Source organism: Sciurus vulgaris, assembly GCF_902686455.1.
Source record: "Sciurus vulgaris genome assembly, chromosome: 10".
Lineage (NCBI taxonomy): Eukaryota > Metazoa > Chordata > Mammalia > Rodentia > Sciuridae > Sciurus > Sciurus vulgaris.
Window position 1 is genome coordinate 34,934,809 of NC_136470.1, and position 21,866 is coordinate 34,956,674.

A 21,866-nucleotide genomic window follows, 5' to 3' on the forward strand; every position below is an offset into this window, starting at 1 on the left:
AGTGAGAGTGCTTTAGGTAGACACATACACACTTGTGAGTGCTAATAAAATGTTTTCCAGGAGTACAATAAATATAGTAATTTAAAACTATCTTTAAAAAGCCATTTTAATTTTATTACATGAAAGTAGTAAAAGGTAATACAAGGGAAGAGTAAAGCTGTTCAGTTACCTCTGTGAACTGCCCATTTGTACAATAAAATGAAAGCAACACTTTTTAGCTATGATAGTCAGAGATGATTAACATAATTCAAATTAAGCAAAAATTCTGACATGTTTTGAATCTAATTACATTTAGAATTATTTATTAACTAACTTCCATAGTTATTTTACAAATGTGAGTCTTATTCACACCATCCAATTATCATTATATTTCAAAGTGAGGAGGTCATGAGTGATTTAATCAAATTCAGGAGGATGATTCTATGTATCTTTTAGAAATATTCTAAGACAGCCAGCAAACAAAACATCACCAGGAACAAATTTTCTACATTCAAAATTACTAAAGTAAAAATTAAAATATGTGTGTGTGTGTGTGTGTATATATATATATATATACACACACACACACACACATATATATATAATATATATGTGTGTATATATATTATATATATATATATATATATATATATATATATATAATTAAATGTTCCTAACTTGTCCAAGGATGTATCTACTGTATGGGGTTAAAACAAACTAAAGCTCATATGCCAGAAAAATATACTAGTAATATGCAGTATGCATATTATGACTCCACAGCTCAAGAAAGAACATGAGAAATGGCTTGTAAACATCAGCAGTGAAGCCAGGTACAGTGGCTTGTAATCCCAGCTTGGGAGCCTGAGGCAGGAGGATCACAAGCTCAAAGCCAGCCTCAGCAAAAATGAGGTGCTAAGCAACTCAGTGATATCCCATCTCTAAATAAAATACAAAATAGGGCTAGGGATATGGCTCCATGGTTGAGTGCCCCTGAGTTCAATCCCTGGTACCACCCCAAATTTTTTTAAAAAGTGGTGAAACCCAAACTCTTTTATCTTTCACCTTTTCATAAAGTGTCCTATTCTCTGCTGCATGAGAAATTTAAACCAAAATTCTTTTATCCTCTAATATCCTAAGTGCTTATCTTGATACTTTCTCAATCAGTTCTGAGGCTCAAACTTACTCAGATTTAATGACAAAATTTAGAGATATCTTTTTCCTAAAAGTTATTATACTCTTTTAAAGTGAGTTGGTCTACTTAAAACTATCCCACTTATTCCAATGTATTTTATTCTCTTTGATGCTTCTGTAAATGCTATTATTTTCTTAAGCACTTTTTCATGTAGTTCACTGCTAATGTACAGATCATGCCATCTGCAAACAGAGACATTTTATTTCTTCATTTTCAACTTAGAGGCCTTTTATTTCTTTTTCTTACCTAATTGCTATGGCTAAGGTTTCCAGTACTGTGTTGGGGACAGGGGATTGTATCTTACATGTGTTCCTAGGGAAAAAGCTTTATTTTCTCTTTACCTTTTGTATATCTATTTTAGGATTTTGCTTTGATTGTTGTGATGCTTAGAAGAAACAACTTAAAGTAAAATCAATTATTTTTATCATGGATATAAAAGGTATGTATACTGAAAATCAAATTTGATGCGAGAAATTGAGAAAAACAATAAAAAGATATGCAGTGTTCTTGAATTTGAAGAACTAACATGGTTATATATCCATACTGCCTAAAGCAATCTATCAATTCAACACCATATCTATCAAAATTCCATGAGTATTTTTTTTTTTTTAAATAGAAAAAAATTCAAACTTGTATTTGGAACCACAAAAGATCTGGAATACAGAAAGTCATTTTGAGAAAAAATAAAGTTGAAAGCACCACAATGCCTGCATTCAAAGTACATAAAGATACAGTGATCACAACAGTATGGTGCTAGCATAAAAGCAGAAATATAAGCCAATGGATCAAACTCTGGAGTCCCCAGGACCAAAATCACATATATGCAGTCTACTAATCTTTGACAATGGTGCCAAGAATACACAATGGAGAAAGGACCATCTCTTCAATAATTACAGCTCAGAAAACTGGATATCCATAAACAAAAGAATGAAGTTGGCCCCTTCTCACACCACTCACAAAAATCAGCTCAAAATAATTCAAGACTTAAATGCCTAATATCTAAAATATATAAGGAACTTACATAACTCAAGAGCAAAACACCAAATAACAATTTTAAAGTGGGCATAAGACTTGAATTGAGATTTTTCCAAAGAATATATATAAATGGACACTAGGGGTATGAAAGAGTGCTCAGCATCACTAATCATCAAGGAAGTGCAACTCAAGACTACAAAGAGACTTCACCTCACATATATTATGATGGCAAGTACTAAAAAATTAAATGTTGATGAAGATGTGAAGAAGGAGAAGCCCTGTACACTCTTGGTGGGACTTTAAACTGGTATAGCCATATGGCAACACATGTGCTTTGGGGGGATAATTCATAGTCTAACCATAACAGATACGTTCCAGTGAGCCTACTTCAGGGTATATTTCCAAAGAAAACAAAACCAGTATTTTGAAAAGATATCTGGACTCCTATGTTCATTGCAGCATTACCCACAATAATCAAGAAAAGATAATAGCCTATATGTCTGAAAATGGATAAATAGAAAAAATATGGTATTTACATAAAATGAAATCTTTAACCTTAAAAAAAAAAAAAGGAAATATTTCCAACATGGATAAATGTAGGGGACACCATCATACTAAGTTAAGTAAGTTACATATAGAAAAGCAAATACTATATAATACCATTTATGTGCAGAATCTTAAACAAATCGAACTCATAGAAACAGAATGACAACAGGGAGGTTGCCATGGGCTGGGGCAGGGATAAGGGTTAGGAAAAATAGTGGGATTTTGGTCAAAGGGTACAAACTTCAATTGCAAGGTGAGGAAGTACTGGTGAACTTATGTACAGCACAGTGACTATAGTTAATGCATTGTATACTAGAAACTTGCTAAGTATTGGACTTTATGGGTCAACACACACAAAAACAGACTGTGGGAAGTAACAGACATGTTAATTGGTTAATTAGCCTGATCACACTAACATTTCACAATGTACATATGTAAAGAAACATGACACAGTGGCACATGTTTGTAATTCCATTGGCTGGGGAGGTTGTGGCAGGGGGATTACAAGTTCAAAGTTGGCCCCAGCAATTTAGTGAGGCCCTAAGCAACCTAGTGAGACCCTGTCTCAAAATAAAAACTAAAAAGAGCTGGGGATGTGGCTCAGTACTTAGTGCCCCTAGGTTCAATCCCCAGTACTCCAATCAACCAAAATCCCCAGTATATTCCTTAAATACATACAATATATTTCACTGGCATTTATCAGTTATCAGTTATGTCTCAAAAAAGAAAAACTGGAAAAAAATTTTCCATTCACATTAAACTGTGCTTTTGAATATTAGAAACTAGGATAGTACAACACTGAAGACAAATAACAATTAGAGACACCATAAACTTTTACAAATAAAAGTAAATAAATGAAACTATAATCACAATTAGTGGGACATGCTTTATGTACATTAATGGCATTTCTATAGGCCCAAGAAAAGATGAATTATCCGATGTCCAAAAGTAAAACTGTACTGAATTTAGAAAAACTACATTTAAATTACATTTATTCACTTACCAGGAACATGACCCTGTGAAACTTATCTTTATGTTCCTCATAAGTAGACTAAGGATAAGAATATTTGCCTGACCATTTCCAAAATGATGGATCAGAGCAGTCAATGTAAATGAAAGTATTTGTATACTGTAAAGTGCAAAGCAAATTTGACTTTTTTTAAAATAGGGCAATGTTGTTTGATTCATTCTGTTATTTTTTCAGATTGCCCCCCCCCACGCCTCCCGTCCCTCTTTTCCCTCTATACAGTCCTTCCTTCCTCCATTCTTACCACTCTCCTTATCCCTAACCCTAAACATAACCCTAACCCTAACACTAACCCTTCCTACACCCCTTATATGTCCTCATCCGCTTATCAGCGAGATCATTTGTCCTTTAGTTTTTTGAGATTGGCTTATCTCACTTAGCATGATATCCTCCAATTTCATCCATTTGCCTGCAAATGCCATAATTTTATCATTCTTCATGGCGGAGTAATATTCCATTGTATATATATGCCACAGTTTCTTCATCCATTCATCAACTGAAGGGCATCTAGGTTGGTTCCACAATTTGGCTATAGCGAATTGAGCAGCTATGAACATTGATGTGGCTGTATCTCTGTAGTATGCTGATGTTAAGTCCTTTGGGTATAGGCCAAGGAGTGGGATAGCTGGGTCAAATGGTGGTTCCATTCCAAGCTTTCTGAGGAATCTCCATTCTGCTTTCCAGAGTGGCTGCACTAATTTGCAACCCCACCAGCAATGTATGAGTGTACCTTTCTCCCCACATCCTCGCCAACACCTATTGTTGCTTGTGTTCTTGATAATCACCATTCTAATTGGGGTGAGATGAAATCTTAGGGAAGTTTGATTTGCATTTCTCTTATTACTAGAGATGTTGAACATTTTTTCATATATCTGTTGATTGCTTCTACATCTTCTTCTGTGAAGTGTCTGTTCATTTCCTTAGCCCATTTGTTGATTGGATTATTTGTATTCTGGGTGTAGAGTTTTTTGAGTTCTTTATAGATTCTGGAAATTAGCGCTCTATCTGAAGTATGAGTGGCAAAGATATTCTCCCACTCTGCAGGCTCTCTCTTCACATTACTGATAGTTTCCTTTGCTGAGAGAAAGCTTTTTAGTTTGAATCTATCCCAGTAGTTGATTCTAGCTTTTATGTCTTGTGCTATGGAAGTCCTGTTAAGGAAGTCTGATCCTAAGCCAACAAGTTGAAGGGTCCTACTTTTTCTTCTATAAGATGCAGGGTCTCTGGTCTGATTCTGAGGTCCTTGATCCATTTTGAGTTGAGTTTTGTGCAGAGTGACAGATAGGGATTTAGTTTCATTCTGTTGCATATGGATTTCCAGTTTTCCCAGCACCATTTGTTGAAGAGGCTATCTTTTGTCCATTGCATATTTTTGGCCCCTTTGTCTAGTATGAGAAAATTGTATTTATTTGGGTTTGTGTCCATGTCCTCTATTCTGTACCATTGATCTACCTGTCTATTTTGGTACCAATACCATGCTGTTTTTTACTATTGCTTTGTAATAGTGTTGAAGATCTGGTATTGCGATAACCCCTGCTTCGCTCTTTCTACTGAGGATTGCTTTAGCTATTCTGGGTTTCTTATTCTTCCAGATGAATTTCATAATTGCTTGCTCTATTTCTGTAAGGTACACCATTGGGATTTTAATTGGAATTGCATTGAATCTGTATAGCACTTTTGGTAGTATGTCCATTTTGACAATATTAATTCTGCCTATCCAAGAAACATGGGAGATCTTTCCATCTTCTAAGGTTTTCTTTAATTTCTTTCTTTAGTGTTCTGTAGTTCTCATTGTAGAGGTCTTTCACCTCTTTTGTGAGATTGATTCCCAAGTATTTTATTTTTTTTTTATGCTATTGTGAATGGGTAGTTTTCCTAATTTCTCTTTCTGAAGATTCATCACTTATGTATAAAAATGCATTTATGAGCATTGATCTTGTAACCTGCTACTTTACTGAATTCACTTATGAGTTCTAAGAGTTTTCTGGTGGAATTTCCAGGTTCCTCTAAGTATATAATCATGTCATCAGCGAACAGGGATAGTTTGAGTTCCTCTTTTCCAATTCGTATCCCTTTAATTTCTTTGGTTTGTCTAATTGCTCCGGCTAGAGTCTCAAGAACGATAATGAATAGAAGTGATGAAAAAGGGCATCCCTGTCTTGTTTCAGTTTTTAGGGAGAATGCTTTCAGTTTTTCACCATTTAGAATGATATTGGCCATGGGCTTAGCATAGATGGCCTTTACAATGTTAAGGAATGTTCCTACTATCCCTATTTTTTCTAGTGTTTTGAGCATGAAGGGATGTTGTATTTTATCAAATGCTTTGTCTGCATCTATTGAAATAGAAATAATCATGTGATTCTTAACTTTTAGTCTGTTGATATGGTAAATGACATTTATTGATTTCCGGATATTGAAACCAACCTTGCATCCCTGGGATAAAACTCACTTGATCGTGGTGCACTATCTTTTTAATATATTTTTGTATGCAATTTGCTAAAATTTTGTTGAGAATTTTTGCATCGATGTTCATTAAGGATATTGGTCTGAAATTTTCTTTCCTTGATGTGTCTCTGTCTGGTTTAGGTATCAGGGTGATATTGGCTTCATAGAATGAGTTTGGGAGGGTTCCCTCCTCTTCTATTTTATGGAATACGTTGAGAAGTATTGGAATGAGCTCTTCTTTAAAGGTTTGTAGAACTCGGCTGAGAACCCATCTGGTCCCGGACTTTTCTTTGTTGGTAGGCTTTTGATGACCTCTTCTATTTCATTGCTTGAAATTGATTTATTTAAGTTGTGTATGTCCTCCTCGTTCAGTTTAGGTAACTCATATGTCTCTAGAAACTTGTTGATGTCTTCGAGGTTTTCTGTTTTGTTGGAGTACAGATTTTCAAAATAGCTTCTAATTATGTTTTGTATTTCACTCGTGTCTGTTGTGATATTTCCTTGTTCATTCTGAATTATAGTAATTTGAGTTTTCTCCCTCTTTCTCTTTGTTAGTGCGACTAAGGGATTATCAATTTTTTTTTCAAAGAACCAACTCTTTATTTTGTTAATTTTTCCGATTGTTTCTTTTGTTTCAATTTAGTTGATTTCGGCTCTGATTTTAACTATTTCCTGTCTTCTACTACTTTTGATGTTGGTCTGCTCTTCTTTTCTAGGGCTTTGAGCTGTAGTGTTAAGTTGTTTATTTGTTGATTTCTAATTCTTTTGTTGAACGCACCCCATGAAATAAATCTTCCTCTAAGTACTGCTTTCATAGTGTTCCAGAGATTTTGATATGATGTGTCTTTGTTCTCGTTTACTTCTAAGAATTTTTTAATTTCCCTCCTGATATCTTCTGTTATCCATTCATCATATAATAGTGTATTATTTAATCTGCAGGTATTGGAGAAGTTTGCTTTTTATTGTCATTTATTTCTAATTTCAATCCATTATGATCTGATAGAGTACAAGGTAGTATCTCTATCTTCTTGTATTTGCTAACAGTAGCTTTGTGGCATAAGACATGGTCTATTTTAAAGAAGGGTCCATGTGCTGGTAAGAAGAAGGTGTATTCATTCTTTGTTGGATGGTATATTCTATATAAGTGGGTTAAGTCTAAATTGTTGATTGTGTTATTGAGATCTATGGTTTCTTTATTCAATGTTTGTTTGGACGATCTATCCAGCGGTGAGAGAGGTGTGTTAAAAGTGCCTAGTATTATTGTGTTGTGGTCTATTTGATTTCTGGAATTGAGAAGGATTTGTTTGACGTACATGGATGAGCCAATGTTTGGGGCATAGATGTTTATGATTGTTATGTCTTGCTGATTTATGGTTCCCTTGCAGTATGTAATGTCCTTCTTTATCCTTTCTGACTACTTTTGGCTTGAAGTCCACATTATCTGAAATGAGGATGGATACTCCAGCTTTTTTTGCTGTGTCCGTGTGCATGGTATGTTTTTTCCCATCATTTCACCTTTAGTCTATGGGTATCTCTTTCTATGAGATGAGTCTCTTGCAGGCAGCAAATTGTTGGATTTTTCTTTTTAATCCAATCTGCCAGTCTATGTCTTTTGATTGATGAGTTCAGGCCATTAACATTCAGGGTTATTATTGTGATATTTGTATTCCCAGTGATTTGACTCATTTTTGTTTTTTGACATGATTTGGTTTCCCCTTTATTTGGCTATTCCTTTAGGTTAGTTCCTCCTGTTGCTGATTTGCATCGTTGTTTTTCATCTCTTCCTCATGGAATATTTTGCTGAGAATGTTCTGCAATGCTGGCTTTCTTTTTGTAAATTCCTTTAGCTTTTGTTTATCATGGAAGGATCTTTTTCATTGTCAAATCTGAAAGTAAGTTTTGCTGGGTATAAGATTCTTGGTTGGCATCCATTTTCTTTCAGGGCTTAGTAAATGTTGTTCCAGGCCCTTCTAGCTTTTAGGGACTGGATTGAAAAATCTGCTGATATTCTTATTGTTTTCCCCCTGAATGTAATTTGATTCTTTTCTCTCATGGCCTTTAAAATTCTATCTTTATTTTGTATGTTAGGTATTTTCATTATAATGTGTCTTGGTGTGGGTCTGTTGTAATTTTGTACATTTGGAGTCCTATAAGCCTCTTGTACTTGGTTTTCCATTTCATTCTTCAGATTTGGGAAATTTTCTGATATTATTTCATTGAATAGATTGTTCATTCCTTTGGTTTGTTTTTCTAAGCCTTCCTCAATCCCAATAATTCTTAAATTTGGCCTTTTCATGATATCCCATAATTCTTGTAGATTCTGTTCATGATTTCTTACCATCTTTTCTGTTTGGTCAACTTTGTTTTCAAGATTAAATATTTTGTCTTCAATATCTGAGGTTCTGTCTTCCAGGTGTTCTATCCTATTGGTTATGCTTTCTATGGAGTTTTTAACTTGGTTTATTGTTTCCTTCATTTCAAGGATTTCTGTTTGGTTTTTTTTTCAATATCTCTAACTCTTTATTGAAATGATCTCTTCCTTCCTGTATTTGCTCCTTTAACTGTTGATTGGTGCCATCATTTAATGCCTGCATTTGTTCTTTCATCTCCTCGTTTGCTTCTCTGATTGTTTTAATTATGCACATTCTGAACTCCCTTTCTGACATTTCTTCTGCTGTGCTGTCATTTGGTTTTATTGATATAGTATCTAGGTTTGTTTGGAACATTTTCTTCCCTTGTTTTCTCATATTGGTCAGATGTCAGTGGGACTCTGTGATATTGCAGAATTCTTCTATTGGCTTATATTGTCCCTGTAGATTTCCAGTGTATCACCTTCCTGCCTTCAGTAGCCTGAAATCTTAGAGTAACTTGATAATGCAGTGCTTCCAAGGAAAGCTGCCCCTAGTCCTCTACTGGTTCCAGGACTTGGAGCTGGCTCTGCGTGGAAAGGCGCTCACTGGGGGGTCTGCTCCGAGAAGCTAGCCTGGATACGTGCTTCCTGCAGGAGGGGGCCGGGCTGCAGGCTGCTTGGGGAAATCCCTGGCTGCCCTGTCCTGGTCCCTGAAGCAACCTGTGGGCAGGAACTCGCCGCCCTGGTTCAGGGAACTGAAGCTTGGTTCTGTGCAGAAAGGCTCTCACTGGGGGGCCTGCTCCGAGATGCTGGAGAATTTGGCCCTGTGGGAAGAGCCCACAGCTGGAGTGCACAGGGCCGCCTGGGGAGGACTCTAGCTCCTCTGCCTTACTCTAATAAGCCACCCGAATCCGGGCTTGCCGCCCGGGCAGCACTTCACCACTTCACCGGGTGGGGGAGACTCACCCCGAGGCTCTATTTTAGTCCGAGTCTCTCAATGCCTCCCCTTCTTGAATCCTAGGTTCTGGAGCGACTGGAGATGCAGTCACCCTCTAGTTCGCCATCTTGGATCGCCCAGTGGAAAAAGTCTGCAAATTTAACTTTTGATACTGATTTTGAAACCAACTCTTAAAAGAAGCTTAGATTTCCTAACCCCCAAAATTGTTTAATTTGAATGGGCTAAACTAGGTTATGGCAGAGTTCTTTTTCAAAAATCTATGCATCCATGTTGCCTAGTATTTTGTAACAGTCATTAAACATCACAAAATTACATACTGCTTGGTGAGGAGGACAAAGGCCAAGTAGGGAGGGTGAGTAAGAATTATCTTCACAGAGTACAATCTTCACAGAGTAAAACAGTAATGCTATGAGGATGTATGAGCACCTCAAAGGAACAGGGAAAGGAAAAAGAACAAATGACTAGATTTGGGAAAAATATAAAAAGAATGGGTGGAAAGGAGAAAAGCAAGACAGTGCTTTCACATATAGAGAAGTGGGACTAAGATGGGTGGGGAAAATGATACAGGAATGAGGAAGGAATTTAGTAGGAAACAAAAGACATTTAATTTCAGTTCTGTTAAAGGACTATAAGGAATACTCTGATAGTGAACAAGAAAAAAGAAATAAGACAAGAGAATGCGGGCAACAGTGAGGAATAGTGCCTACTTATCTCATTCATTTCTTTACATATATTATTAAATTTATAGGGAACTTTAAAAATATTTACAATGACAGTAATTTTGATCTTAGCAGCTAACATTTGCTGAGCATGAAATATGTACATAGCATTGATACTAAAAAGTCTTTCTTGCACATTAATTCTTCCAAAGTCTGAAAACAATTTAATGAGTATATGGTTTAAAGGTAAAAACCCTAAAAAACAAAGAGGCTACCTTCATAACACAAATACCTGGTAGAGATGGAACTTGAACTCTCTCATGGTCATATTCTAGGGTCTATGCTGTTAACTATCACCCTAGAATGGAGAACAAATTCCTCTGTGTTTTCAATTATAACAACAGGAAATATCGACTAATTCTGGAGGCTATAAAAATTACATGATTTTTTGGAACATTAAAAAAATGTTAGGGTGAGAGAACCAAGTATAGAAAGTAACATTTCAGAATCACCATTCAGAATGGTAAAATAGAGAAGGGAAGATATTGGAAGGGAAGGCTGAAAAGTGAAAATTGACTATCCCCCTAAACAATAAGGAACTCAGAGTATGGGGGGAAATCATAGTGTAATGATTATAATTTCATGAAGGAATTAAGCAATTTCTGTTTTAATTAATGTTCCTGAAATTAAACATTCATTTTAACTGACTGCCAATGAAAGGTAATATGATTGCACTTCATTCAGTTATATAATAATTAAATAATTTACTCGACAAGATCTAAACAACGTTTTCCTTATTCAATAATTAATACCATATAATTACATAAAAGGATCATAATTAATTCAACAAATTCTTATTAATAGGAATTAATTAGGCATTGTCCTATCATCAGGATGAGAGAAACCACATTTATAGAATTAGAGTTGGTTCTCAGACATGGTTACAATTGAAGTCAATGCTTTCAAGATCCATTGTTCATGGATCTAATATTTGTATTTTTCTCTAGATAAACAGAAAATTCTTTCTGGTTGTAGCATTCAAATGTGCCAAGAAAATCTCAAATAATTACAGTGAACCAGTAATTATAGCTTGCCTTAATTTTCAGAAGCCTTATAGGTACTGAGGTAACAATGTAAATAAAAAGACACATTGCTCAGTCTGATCATGTAAGATTCTGTGTTAGAAAAGCTTCACAGAAAATATCAGAACTGCAAATAACATTTCACAGAAAGAAAAGCTGAACAGCTTTATGGCAGGTAGGAGACAATCAGTGAAAAACAGACTAATTTCTACTAGCTAGAAGGAAAAGGTAAATTAGCACCATATTAAAAATTTAATTTTGACACAGCATGTAGTACTTAAAAAAATTGACTTAAGCTATAAAGATGATATATATAATTTACTTTTGAGAGCAGAAAAGATTAAATAAATGACTATTTTAAAAGGAAAGGTAAGATATAAATGATTTTAGGCCAATGCTTTTGCTCTAGATTGCCTTCTTCCTGATCTGCAATGTGTTGATCCTGAGGAAAGAAAAGGTTGGCTAAATAAGGTAATGAGTTAACATGTTTGCAGAGTGCATGACACAAAAGTTATTTGACAAAATTTCTAACTGAAAGCAGATCCTAGCATATTCAGAAAAAAGCTAGTCATTACAGTTAACTTTGTGCCTTAATTATTTTATTTTTCAAATAGGGGTTCTTTCACCATGAGTAGCTATATCTTTCATTTATTTATTCCATATATTTATCTGATAGTCCATCAATTTTTCCTCTACCTAAGAATCTACCAAAAATTAAGCTGTATATTGTAAACATTTAATGTACTGTAAGTAAAGATATAATAGCTAATACGTGGATAAAGCTATTAGGATTACCATTTATTTTCAAGTCAATTAAAACATAATAGTACTTCTTTTCACAAGTTGGTGAAAATGATCACCCTGGGCCCAAATGTTTTTCCTCCCATTAGTGATACTATTTACTAGGTAAGTATATACTGTTTTTAAAGGTTCTAATAATATTTCTGATTTTTTTTCTCCAGAAGGACCAGAAATGGAGGAAAAAATTTTTGACCAAGCTATTGTTAGATGAATTTAAAAAATGAGGAGAACATGACTGTACAACTGAACTATGAACCAAAAAAACAGAAATGCTGTTGAATATTTCACAGCACTGGGATGACTATTCAAAACAAAGCAACTTCCCTTCACCTTATCATTACCACCAAACAAACAAACAAGAAACACCAGAAATGTCTGTGTATGGTAAAGGCTTGCTTATTATTCATTACTACTTATTAGATTATGAATATATTATAAGAGAACCTAGAAGTGCTACCGTAGTTACACTATTTTAATCATATATAATACTTTTCTTACTTTGTGATTCATCTCAAATTCCTGGATAGAAAATTGAAATTTAATTATGGGCTCTTTATTATGGAGGAAGGGGAGGGTACTCATCCATCATTATCACAAATTACAGGTATCATTAGAAGAAAGTGTTTAACAATAAAGAATATTCTAAAGGACTCCTACATAATGTGTAAAAGTATTGCTGTAACCTTGACACTAAAGTGGGCTAACCAAGGTAATGAATGTGTATATATTTCCATTTTGAAGCTGGAGAAACAAAAGGACCTATATTAAATATAGACTTGGTGGATTATCTGTCCCTGCTCACATAAAGATTATTAAATTGAGGCACAAAATAAAGTCACCCACACATGAGCAGACAAGAAAAATAAACAAGCTTGCATCCGTTGAAAGTCACAGTGTAGATCTTTCATGAGGAAACTTTGTATTTTGATTTTCTTTTTTTAATCAAAACATCTATAACCTGGGAAACTAGAAAGTCTAGATACTGCATTTCTTTAATTCAGAAATCAAACCTTATATGTATTACAAACTCTTGAGAGAATGTGGCATTTAGCTAATCCTAAATTAAGTCCTTTGTTTTTATTTGTTGCGTAAAGCAGATTCTAATGCACACAGTATTACATAACCACACTTCAAAGGCCTCTCTAAACCACCTCACAGCAACACCTCTGCTTTCAGCACTCACGTGCCAGTGAATCATCCAAGTGACCTTATTTGCTCATTAAAAGCTCTGTGTACAGGTTGCAAATGTCAGAGTGTGAATTTACATTTTAAAAAATACATCTTGCAGCACTTTAATGAAAACATTTCCAAGATCTTGGGTCAAATCCAATTATTTACTCATCTGTTCCCCAAGCTTTAAATATTTTTGGCCTAGATTCATATTCTTTACAAGTCACATTTGTGAGTGCTCCTCTTAGTATTTTGATATTGTAACAGTTTGAAATGCCATGTGGAAAGGGGGCTGCTATATCTTGTATACACCCACCCCAGCAGAAGGCTGGTAAATCATATAAAACATGATTGTTATGCTGTTTATGTTCTCAGAAGTATATTCACTTGTATAAACTTTGTTATACACCTTATAAATAGACTAAGAGATTGCAAGTTTACCTAAATATTATATAAATTTAAACTGATATGCTATATTAGAGGAGTTTAACTTTGAACACAGAATCGTGGCATATATAAATTCCACAAAGGAATACAGAAAAATCACGATAACTGAGTATATATGTTGTTTCACCTTCTTAAAAATTACTTTTTTCTTTTGTGAAAGATAGTCACAGATCACAAGGAAGAATTCCTGGGGAAGGATTTGCAGTGGGTGATGGTGCAGAAAGGTTAAATGATTCTGGGGAAGCTTGCCTGAGCCATGGATTTGTGTACAGTTTCCTAACGCTACCTATTTCCCCAGAACTATATCAAAACCATTTTGAACATTACAGGAATAAATCCTCATCAGTGATATCATCATGCTACCACACCCAACCACATGCACATACCCATGAAGAGACTGAGTAAATGCACCATGGTTTACATGGGCTTTCTCATACACTGCTTGAGCTTTGCTGTCCACATCCTAGAGGGAAGTACTTAGTTACTTTCAGGCCCCAGTCTCCTAGTCTGTTACGTGAGGCTCACACAACCTGCCCATAGTGTGGCTGAGAATATTAAACTACATACTGAATAAACATTGTTAGTCAAAAGAAAGACCTCAAGAGAGGTACTGTAATACCCATATTACTCATATTCTCCCCCATGTAACTAAAAAATGTAGTATCAACTATTTGTATTATTCAAACTGAATGAGAAAGAACAGTTTTCCTTAGGAGCTTCGCAGTTTTCATTTTGTTTCATTGATGATTTGATAATGTTGTAGGTGAAGAAATGTAACTAAAGAAACACAATAATGGTTCTGATAATATGAAGGGCATTAATTTTTTTCCATTAAACAATGTGAAGTCATAAGCAAATATAACACATCAGGAAGATGTGCTCTATCTTCCTAAGCATGAAATGTGAAACCTGCCTATTTATCAAGTACATTTAGGTCTCAGCTCTGCATTACTCACATAGCTATCTACTCTATTAAAGAACACTGGTGATTATTACACTGAAGATTAGCAGCTAAGAAGAGGCACACAGGATGGTCTACAGGAAAAGACTTTATGCTGTTGTTTTGTTTTTGCTATTTTCCTAGAATACAGTTGCACTGTAGATTTTTTTGCAGAAAATTATTATGTCTTTTAGCAGTCACCATGAAGACAATGTTCAAAACCTATGGATACAAATCAGAATTGCCTCTCAATTTTCTAAATGTACTGTCTTATTTTGTAGAGATAGTTTAAAGCCTTCTTAAAATGTTTCTCCTACCTTGCCTGGCATTACTTCCAAAATAGCTCCCTGTACAAGTTTTTTGAGAAGACGGCCAGCATTTATTCTCCATAGATCTGAGCAAAAGTTGATGGTTTGCCATTTGATACATGAAATATACAAAACAATGGAATTGTTCAAGAATTCAGAAATGTTACCTATTGCATGTTTATATTTCATACTGATAGAAGTTTAAATGACTTTTTAAGAAACTTTATATTTGTTCTGGCACCAAATTCTTCTTTCCAGTGAATTAAAATTTTATGAATTTCTTTACTTGATTAATACATCCAATCTTGTCACTGTAGATTCTTCACAGTGCAAATCTGTATTTAATTTACTTGCTCTGTAGTTGAAAATAACAATGGCAGAGAGCACTTTGGTAAAATCAGAAAACACTGCATCAAAATTCTAATTTTGTAAATATTCTCTGTTTTTGAAATCAATCTATAATACTTAGCTATTATGTAGTTTAAGGGAAAAGAATAAAGTCAAAATGATAGAAGGTCAAAAAGAAATGAGATTTGTAAAATGTTAAGGACAAGAAGATGAACTCTTAAAGTTAACCCTGGAACTACAAAAAGGTAAAAGAAGATCTCTGTGTGCTGCTTATGGAAGAGGGCACAATCTCAACAGATTAAAAAAGAACTGTTCTACTGTGGTATTCTTTTAATTTTTCTATTAATAGAAGGTAAAAGTTAATTGTTTTCATATTAAATGTTAAATTTGGGATTAGAAATGAGAATTAATAACAGAATCAATAAAGAATGAGGGAAATATGATACTATACTATAGGACATGTAGAGAAAAACAGAATTTTTGTTTGAATGCAAATATAACAAGAGTAAAAAAAAAATGAAATGGCTGCTGTATTACTGTCTTACTAAGAGAGTAGCATGGAGATAAAGGAAGGTAATAGGGGAGTCCCTGACAGACTTGCCAATCATATCTGGGGTATATCACTGTTTGTTCTGAAAACTCAATGTAGAAGGAAAGTGAACAATATTGGGTAAATCTTGATAAGAGAATTATGGAGGAAAATTTGTAATGTATCATAAGATTTTAAAAACAAAAGGAATTTGGTTCTGGAGAGGGAAGACTTTGGAGAAGCAGTTCTGTGAGGGACACATTAAATCCTTTTCTTGATGTAAATAGTTGGCATGTGGAACAAGTGTTAGAGAAAAACTAATGCATTAATATTTAAGGGTAATAATTTTAATGATTAAAGGCTTTAATGTTTATATTGTGAAATAGTGAGATCTTAGGACTAGAAAGTGTTCTAATCAAAGTTATCTGTTTATCTGTGCAGGAATTTCTACTTGGGATGTTTGTACTGATCCAGGAGGGCAGAACACAGAACCTCTCAAAATTCAGATTTTATCATTTCAATCTTAGAATTAGGATAGAGCTGTTAAAAGATGTCTAAGTAAAAGGTATAGTGTAGCTATGCTAGAAATATCCTCCTGCTCTCCTCCAATCCAAACAGAATCATTATTTTAACACAATTCTTCCATTAGGTATCTAGATCATTGGGTCTAGTGTTTGAGTGTTGAAAGAGATGTATAAATGCAAATGTCTTTAGAAGATGCAATAACATAAATAAATAAGCTATTGCCTGCTGAGAAAAAGACATGAATAAAATACACAGCAGAAATAAATAAGGTCTAAATGGGCACAAATCTGTAGCTAGACAAAATGCACAAATTGGACTACTGAAGATCCTGAGGCTTTAAATATTGCTTCTATAAAGATATAGTCTCATTTTCCAAGATATCTATGTCATTACAACTTATAATTAGTATAGTTTTTGAAAGAAGTCACTAATGAAAAATATATAATACTTATTAAAATAGAAAAGTCATGCATAGCAGGTGTCTGTAGACATTTAACAAGATCACCAAATTTCAGAAGTTTTATAAAATATATCAGGTTTTCATATACAAAATAATTCCATTTAAGTAAATAAGCTAACTTTTGGGAAGATTCTTCTCAATAAAATATTCTATGCTATTCAGTATGTTTTCATTTCATAATATTTGTTAATCAAAGTCAATAGGTTTTATTTAGATAACTACAGCTAGAGTTAAACAAGGCTTTAATCTCAAACATCATCATTGAAAAACCCCATGTATTTTGATTTTTTGACAACTGTAAACTCTTTTTGATTCCCTCAACTGGTTACTTCTTGCTTTGCTAACTTCAGCAATAATACTATTATCATTCTTCCCTTTGTTCACAGTGAAACCTTCTATTTCCTCTTTTATATCCTATGTCCAAATAGTTGCTTAGTTCTTTCATTACAAGAAAAAAATTCATATACCTTTTTCTATTTTATTGATATTACTTTTTTAGTTTGTGCCCTAATCATCTGTATGCACTGCAATTTCTCATAATTAATGCCTGTACTTCTAATCTCTCTCTCTCTTCATGTAGCTCTCTCACATACTGGTCCATGAGAACTTTTCTTAAAGCATACATTCTTATCAACTAGTTCACTAGTTCAAAGACCTTCACAACTCACAATAAAACCACAGAAAAAGTACAAACTAATTAATAGGGCATTAAAATCTTCTATGAGATCTCAAACTATTTTTTCAGCTTTATTTCTTAGTATTTCTTTTTATACTCATTATTTTTCAAGCTACCATTGTACTATACATTATCTGAGGATATTTTATGTTTCCCAATGACTAGAATGGCCTTCCTCAGTCTTTTTTTCCCAAATATATTATTGCCCACTTTCTAAGGTCGTTTTTTAATATGTTATTTTCCCTCTTTCTATTCTTTCTTATCCTTAGATAACTCTGTTCCCTCATGGGACAATTTGCTGCCTTACCATTTATGGCATTACCTTGCATCAGGTTTGGTTTTATACATCTCTTCTACTTAGGGTCAAGAACAGTGCAGCAAAGATGACAACAAAGATTAAAGTAGATAGCAAATAATCTGTCAATGCATTCTAATTTGATTATATTACTATATAATATATATAGCAGGCATATAGGTATAGAAGGATTTGGTCTGGGGCATTATTTTATAGTCTTCAAAATCAGAAGGGTCATGTAACAGTTGCTATACATTCAATATTTGTTTTTATTTCTTCATGGAGATGGTGAGAACATTTGCTTCTCAGAATAGCACGGCAGTTTTTTAGTGTGGGTAACACCATCACATTGATTTCTTTGAATACACAGGAGACAGATAACAGAATATTCTGCATTAAATGAAAAAAATTTACTCAATCAGTCATGGCTGCATCCTGATCTCCTAAATTCTTTTATGTCAAGTGGGCCTATGATTGGCTAGGTGGGGAGAGAGAGGGGAACAATCTTTCAGCAACCTGGATGTCTCTGGGTGGCATGGGATGGCAGTGGATGCTGCAGGTTACCCACTGGCAGCACTGGTTCTTTCCTTCTTCCTGGCAGAGCAACATTCTGCCTGGGTGTCCACTCTACCAATGAGTTCAATTTCTGAGGTTCTGGGATAATTCTTGATTAAGTCACTCATGGGGACAGCATTCTCATTCCCACAGATTTTTGCAGAATATAAGACTCAATCCTAGTCAGTGAACTGTGAAAGAAAATTTTCTAGAGAAGTGACTTAATTCTTGAAAAGACACACACAAAACAAACCATGTTTTGTAGTGTCTGAAGGTAGTAATACTTAAAACCATGGCTCCTTCCTTACAACAGGGTGCCACCTTTTGAACATTACTGACACTCTGAGGGCTAGAAGGCAGAAAGAATGAAACAGGGAATTTGATAGTGTCATTCTACTTTAGGACTTTCACTGTGTGACAAATATATTTCCCTTTTTGTTTGAGCCAGTTGAATACAGGGTTTCTCTTAGTGTCGCTGGAGAATCATAAAGGATTTCATGTCAGTGTCAGGCATCTTACTCAGGTGGTGCATGTTAATCCTCATTAGGGCTTCAGGGCATAAACAAAATATTTCTGCACTGAGTTGTGCTAAGATCTGAACTCCTAAATTTACTCTTTGTGTATTTACGTAATAGTCATATGTTTTTAAAATGCATTGCACTTTGCCTTTGCAACAATTCCGATTTTAAAGTAGTGATTGTGTATCTTATTCACTATTAACTGCTCATGAGGGCAGTGTATCTGCCAGGAAAATTCCTATACTTATAAATATCTACACAGGGCTGGCACACAGAATGTTCAGTATAAAGGTTCTCAGAATAATCCTGTGACATGTATGGAAGAATGGGTAACTGAACACAGAGAGAACATTAAAAACATTCTGCTATATCTGGTGCCCATACCTCCCCTGTCCTAGACAGAAAACGTGAAGAAATATACCTCTACAGGTAACTGGTCTGCTCTTCCAGCTTGGTGAAGAAACAGAAAGGAGATGACTTTCAGAAACAACGTATAAATATTTTTATAAAGAAAAACTCCAAACCAGGCACAGTGGTGCACCTATAACCTCAGTGGCTCAGAGGCTGAGGCAGGAGGATCCTGACTTCAAGCCAGCCTCAGCAAAGGTGAGGTGCTAAGTAACTCAGTGAGACCCTGTCTCTAATAAAATACAAAACAGAGCTAGGGATGTGGCTTTGTGGTCCAGCAATCCCCAGTACCCCCTAGTCCTGCAAAATAAAGAAAAACTCCAGTCAATTGTTTCTTGTATTGCTTATTAAAACAAACAAACAAAAAAAAATACTTTAAAAATATTCAGAATCAAATGTTTTAAAAGCCTGAAGAAAGGTGAGGAAAAATTCAGTATATTCTAGCTAAGCAAAGATCTATTGAATAACCCTCTCAAGTGCTCCTTTTAGCAGATGAGGAAAACTGAAAGTTACTATTGTTAGTATTATTCCTTCTTATATGCTGAAATAATAATTTAAAAAAAAACTGAATTCAAATGAACATATTCACTGGTAACAAAAAGGATATTTTCCAGGTAATGCTGTTCCAACTCGGTAATCAGTATAGCTCTTGCTTGGGTGGAAGTTGAAAATAAAAAGGAGACCTGCTCTCTCAAAAGCAATAATCTGTTTCCCTCATGCTTTCACTCACAAAAGCCTGCAAGAATTAACCACGTTACATTTTTTAATGACACCTAGATGTTGCCACTATTATTTACAAAACATTTGGCTTTTTCTTTCTTAATAATCTTATCAGTTAAATCAAAGATGAAAATTTTACAACTGTATACCTTTTTGAACATGTTTAAAAATCTCATGAGCTACTGGCAACTTCTAACAAAAAACAAATAGAGAATTAGTATTACAGCTTAGGTTTTAAGTAGCAACATGGCACATGAACTACATACAAGAATTTTGTATTCTTTATTAGGATCTATTTATAAGTGCATTTTGGGACTTAGGTTCCCAGATTAATGTGGTAAGGTATAGAGAATTGCTTTTCAAAATTTATAATTATAACATTATCTATCTTCTGAAATTATACTTATCCCCCAAATTTTACATACTTATATACAAACTTTGACAGACTTCATTGACTATCTGTAGCCCATCACGATGTTTTACATTTTTCTTAATCAAAAAGTCTGAAAATCAATTATATCTGTAAACTCCCTTATTTTATGCATCAGGTATTTATAGCAGGCAGTCAGAAGCTTCTATTTTGTGAACAGTACCCTCTCTGCCCAACCCCAACTTTGAGAGGACTTTATTGCCATGTGTATCAGCAGCATCACTCTTGGTAATTTAGAAAATGAACTAAGGCTTTAGAATGAACAGTGTGCCTTTTGGTATTCAACATTGTTCCTACTTGAAAAGGAGCATCATTTTGCTCTCTCTTCTGGAAATAGCATTACTAATAAATGTGATTAGGGCATTGTGTCATGTAGCCAATCTCACTGAATATATAAGTACCCTGGTTTCACCCATTTAAAAAAAAAAGAGTCATAGCCACCAAAGTATAAACACATCAATGGTAATTTCAAACAGCCACCAATATAAAGTAAGTGGATTATAACTAACACATACTATATGCTAATTTTTGCAAGGAAAAAAAAAGCCTGTATAAAATTTGCACCTGTTAATTACATTTTCTAAAACTTATTGAAAACTGAGACTTATTCCAGAGAAGAGTGAGGCTCATGAAACATACAAAACAGCACACAGGTATAATGGCATCTATTGAAATGACAAGTTAGAGACCAGTAAAGAAGGGGAAAAAGAGAATAAAGATCTACATGTTTTTAAAGTGTTCTTTATGACAGCATAATTATTTATACAAAGAAAAACAGTCAAAACAATTAAGTTGTTTCCACAGCAATTTTCAAAGTGGGTTCCATGCAGAGCTTTTTGTCATTCTATTTTAACCAACTGAAATAAAAATTACTAAATTTAAACAAACAACCAACCACCTAACCAGGGAAGTAAGCAGGGCATTATGTTTAAGATTTTCATATCTATTGGAGAGATTTCAGTGACATGTTTTGACAACCTGAAGTATATCACAGGGCAGTACACACTGAATAATAAAGTGCTGTTTAGAAGAAAATGCATATAGACTTAAAATTGATTGCCATTCTAAGCATGTACAGCAATAGTGACCTAAAAACATCATATTTAAAGTAAAGCACTACCTGTGGAGCTGAAAGCCAACCACATCTTTCTTCAATCTATTCATATCCCTGTCGAAGTTATTAGGAATTTATATCGAAGAAGGTCATCATCGGTTAAATGAAACTGCCTTCTGGCATAATGGTAACTCTCATTATTTCCTTTCCTTGGGAAGTCTAACCATTCAGGATGCCCAAATTCCTTCCCTGTATTTGAAACAATATAAATATCACCTACTAATATTAGCCTTTCTTACTAAGATAACTCCATAATTACATGTTTTTAAAGTTTGTAGACATTTAGGTTATAAGTTACTATCACTGTACCTGGTGAATGATGTACAGGTCTGGGTCAAAAACAGAATGACTCTAGAACAGAAAGTACGACATTTTTACTCTAAAGCCCAGGGTCCAGCTTTAGCCTGGA

At 34.4% G+C, this 21,866-nt stretch overlaps 1 protein-coding gene across 2 annotated transcripts in view; it reads right to left on the reverse strand.

The window, feature by feature from the left end:
* The window catches only part of GBE1 (1,4-alpha-glucan branching enzyme 1), a 309,783-nt gene that overhangs the window by 60,862 nt on the left and 227,055 nt on the right, over nucleotides 1-21,866 (reverse strand). The window contains exon 13 of one of the 2 annotated variants that reach the window (XM_079156011.1): nucleotides 21,484-21,646. The exons of the other annotated variant lie outside the window; for it this stretch is intronic. Coding sequence (XP_079012137.1) covers nucleotides 21,504-21,646 — 143 coding nt within the window. The 3' untranslated portion in view covers nucleotides 21,484-21,503. Of the gene's footprint in view, nucleotides 1-21,483; nucleotides 21,647-21,866 lie in introns of those variants that run through there. 2 annotated transcript variants of the gene reach the window in all.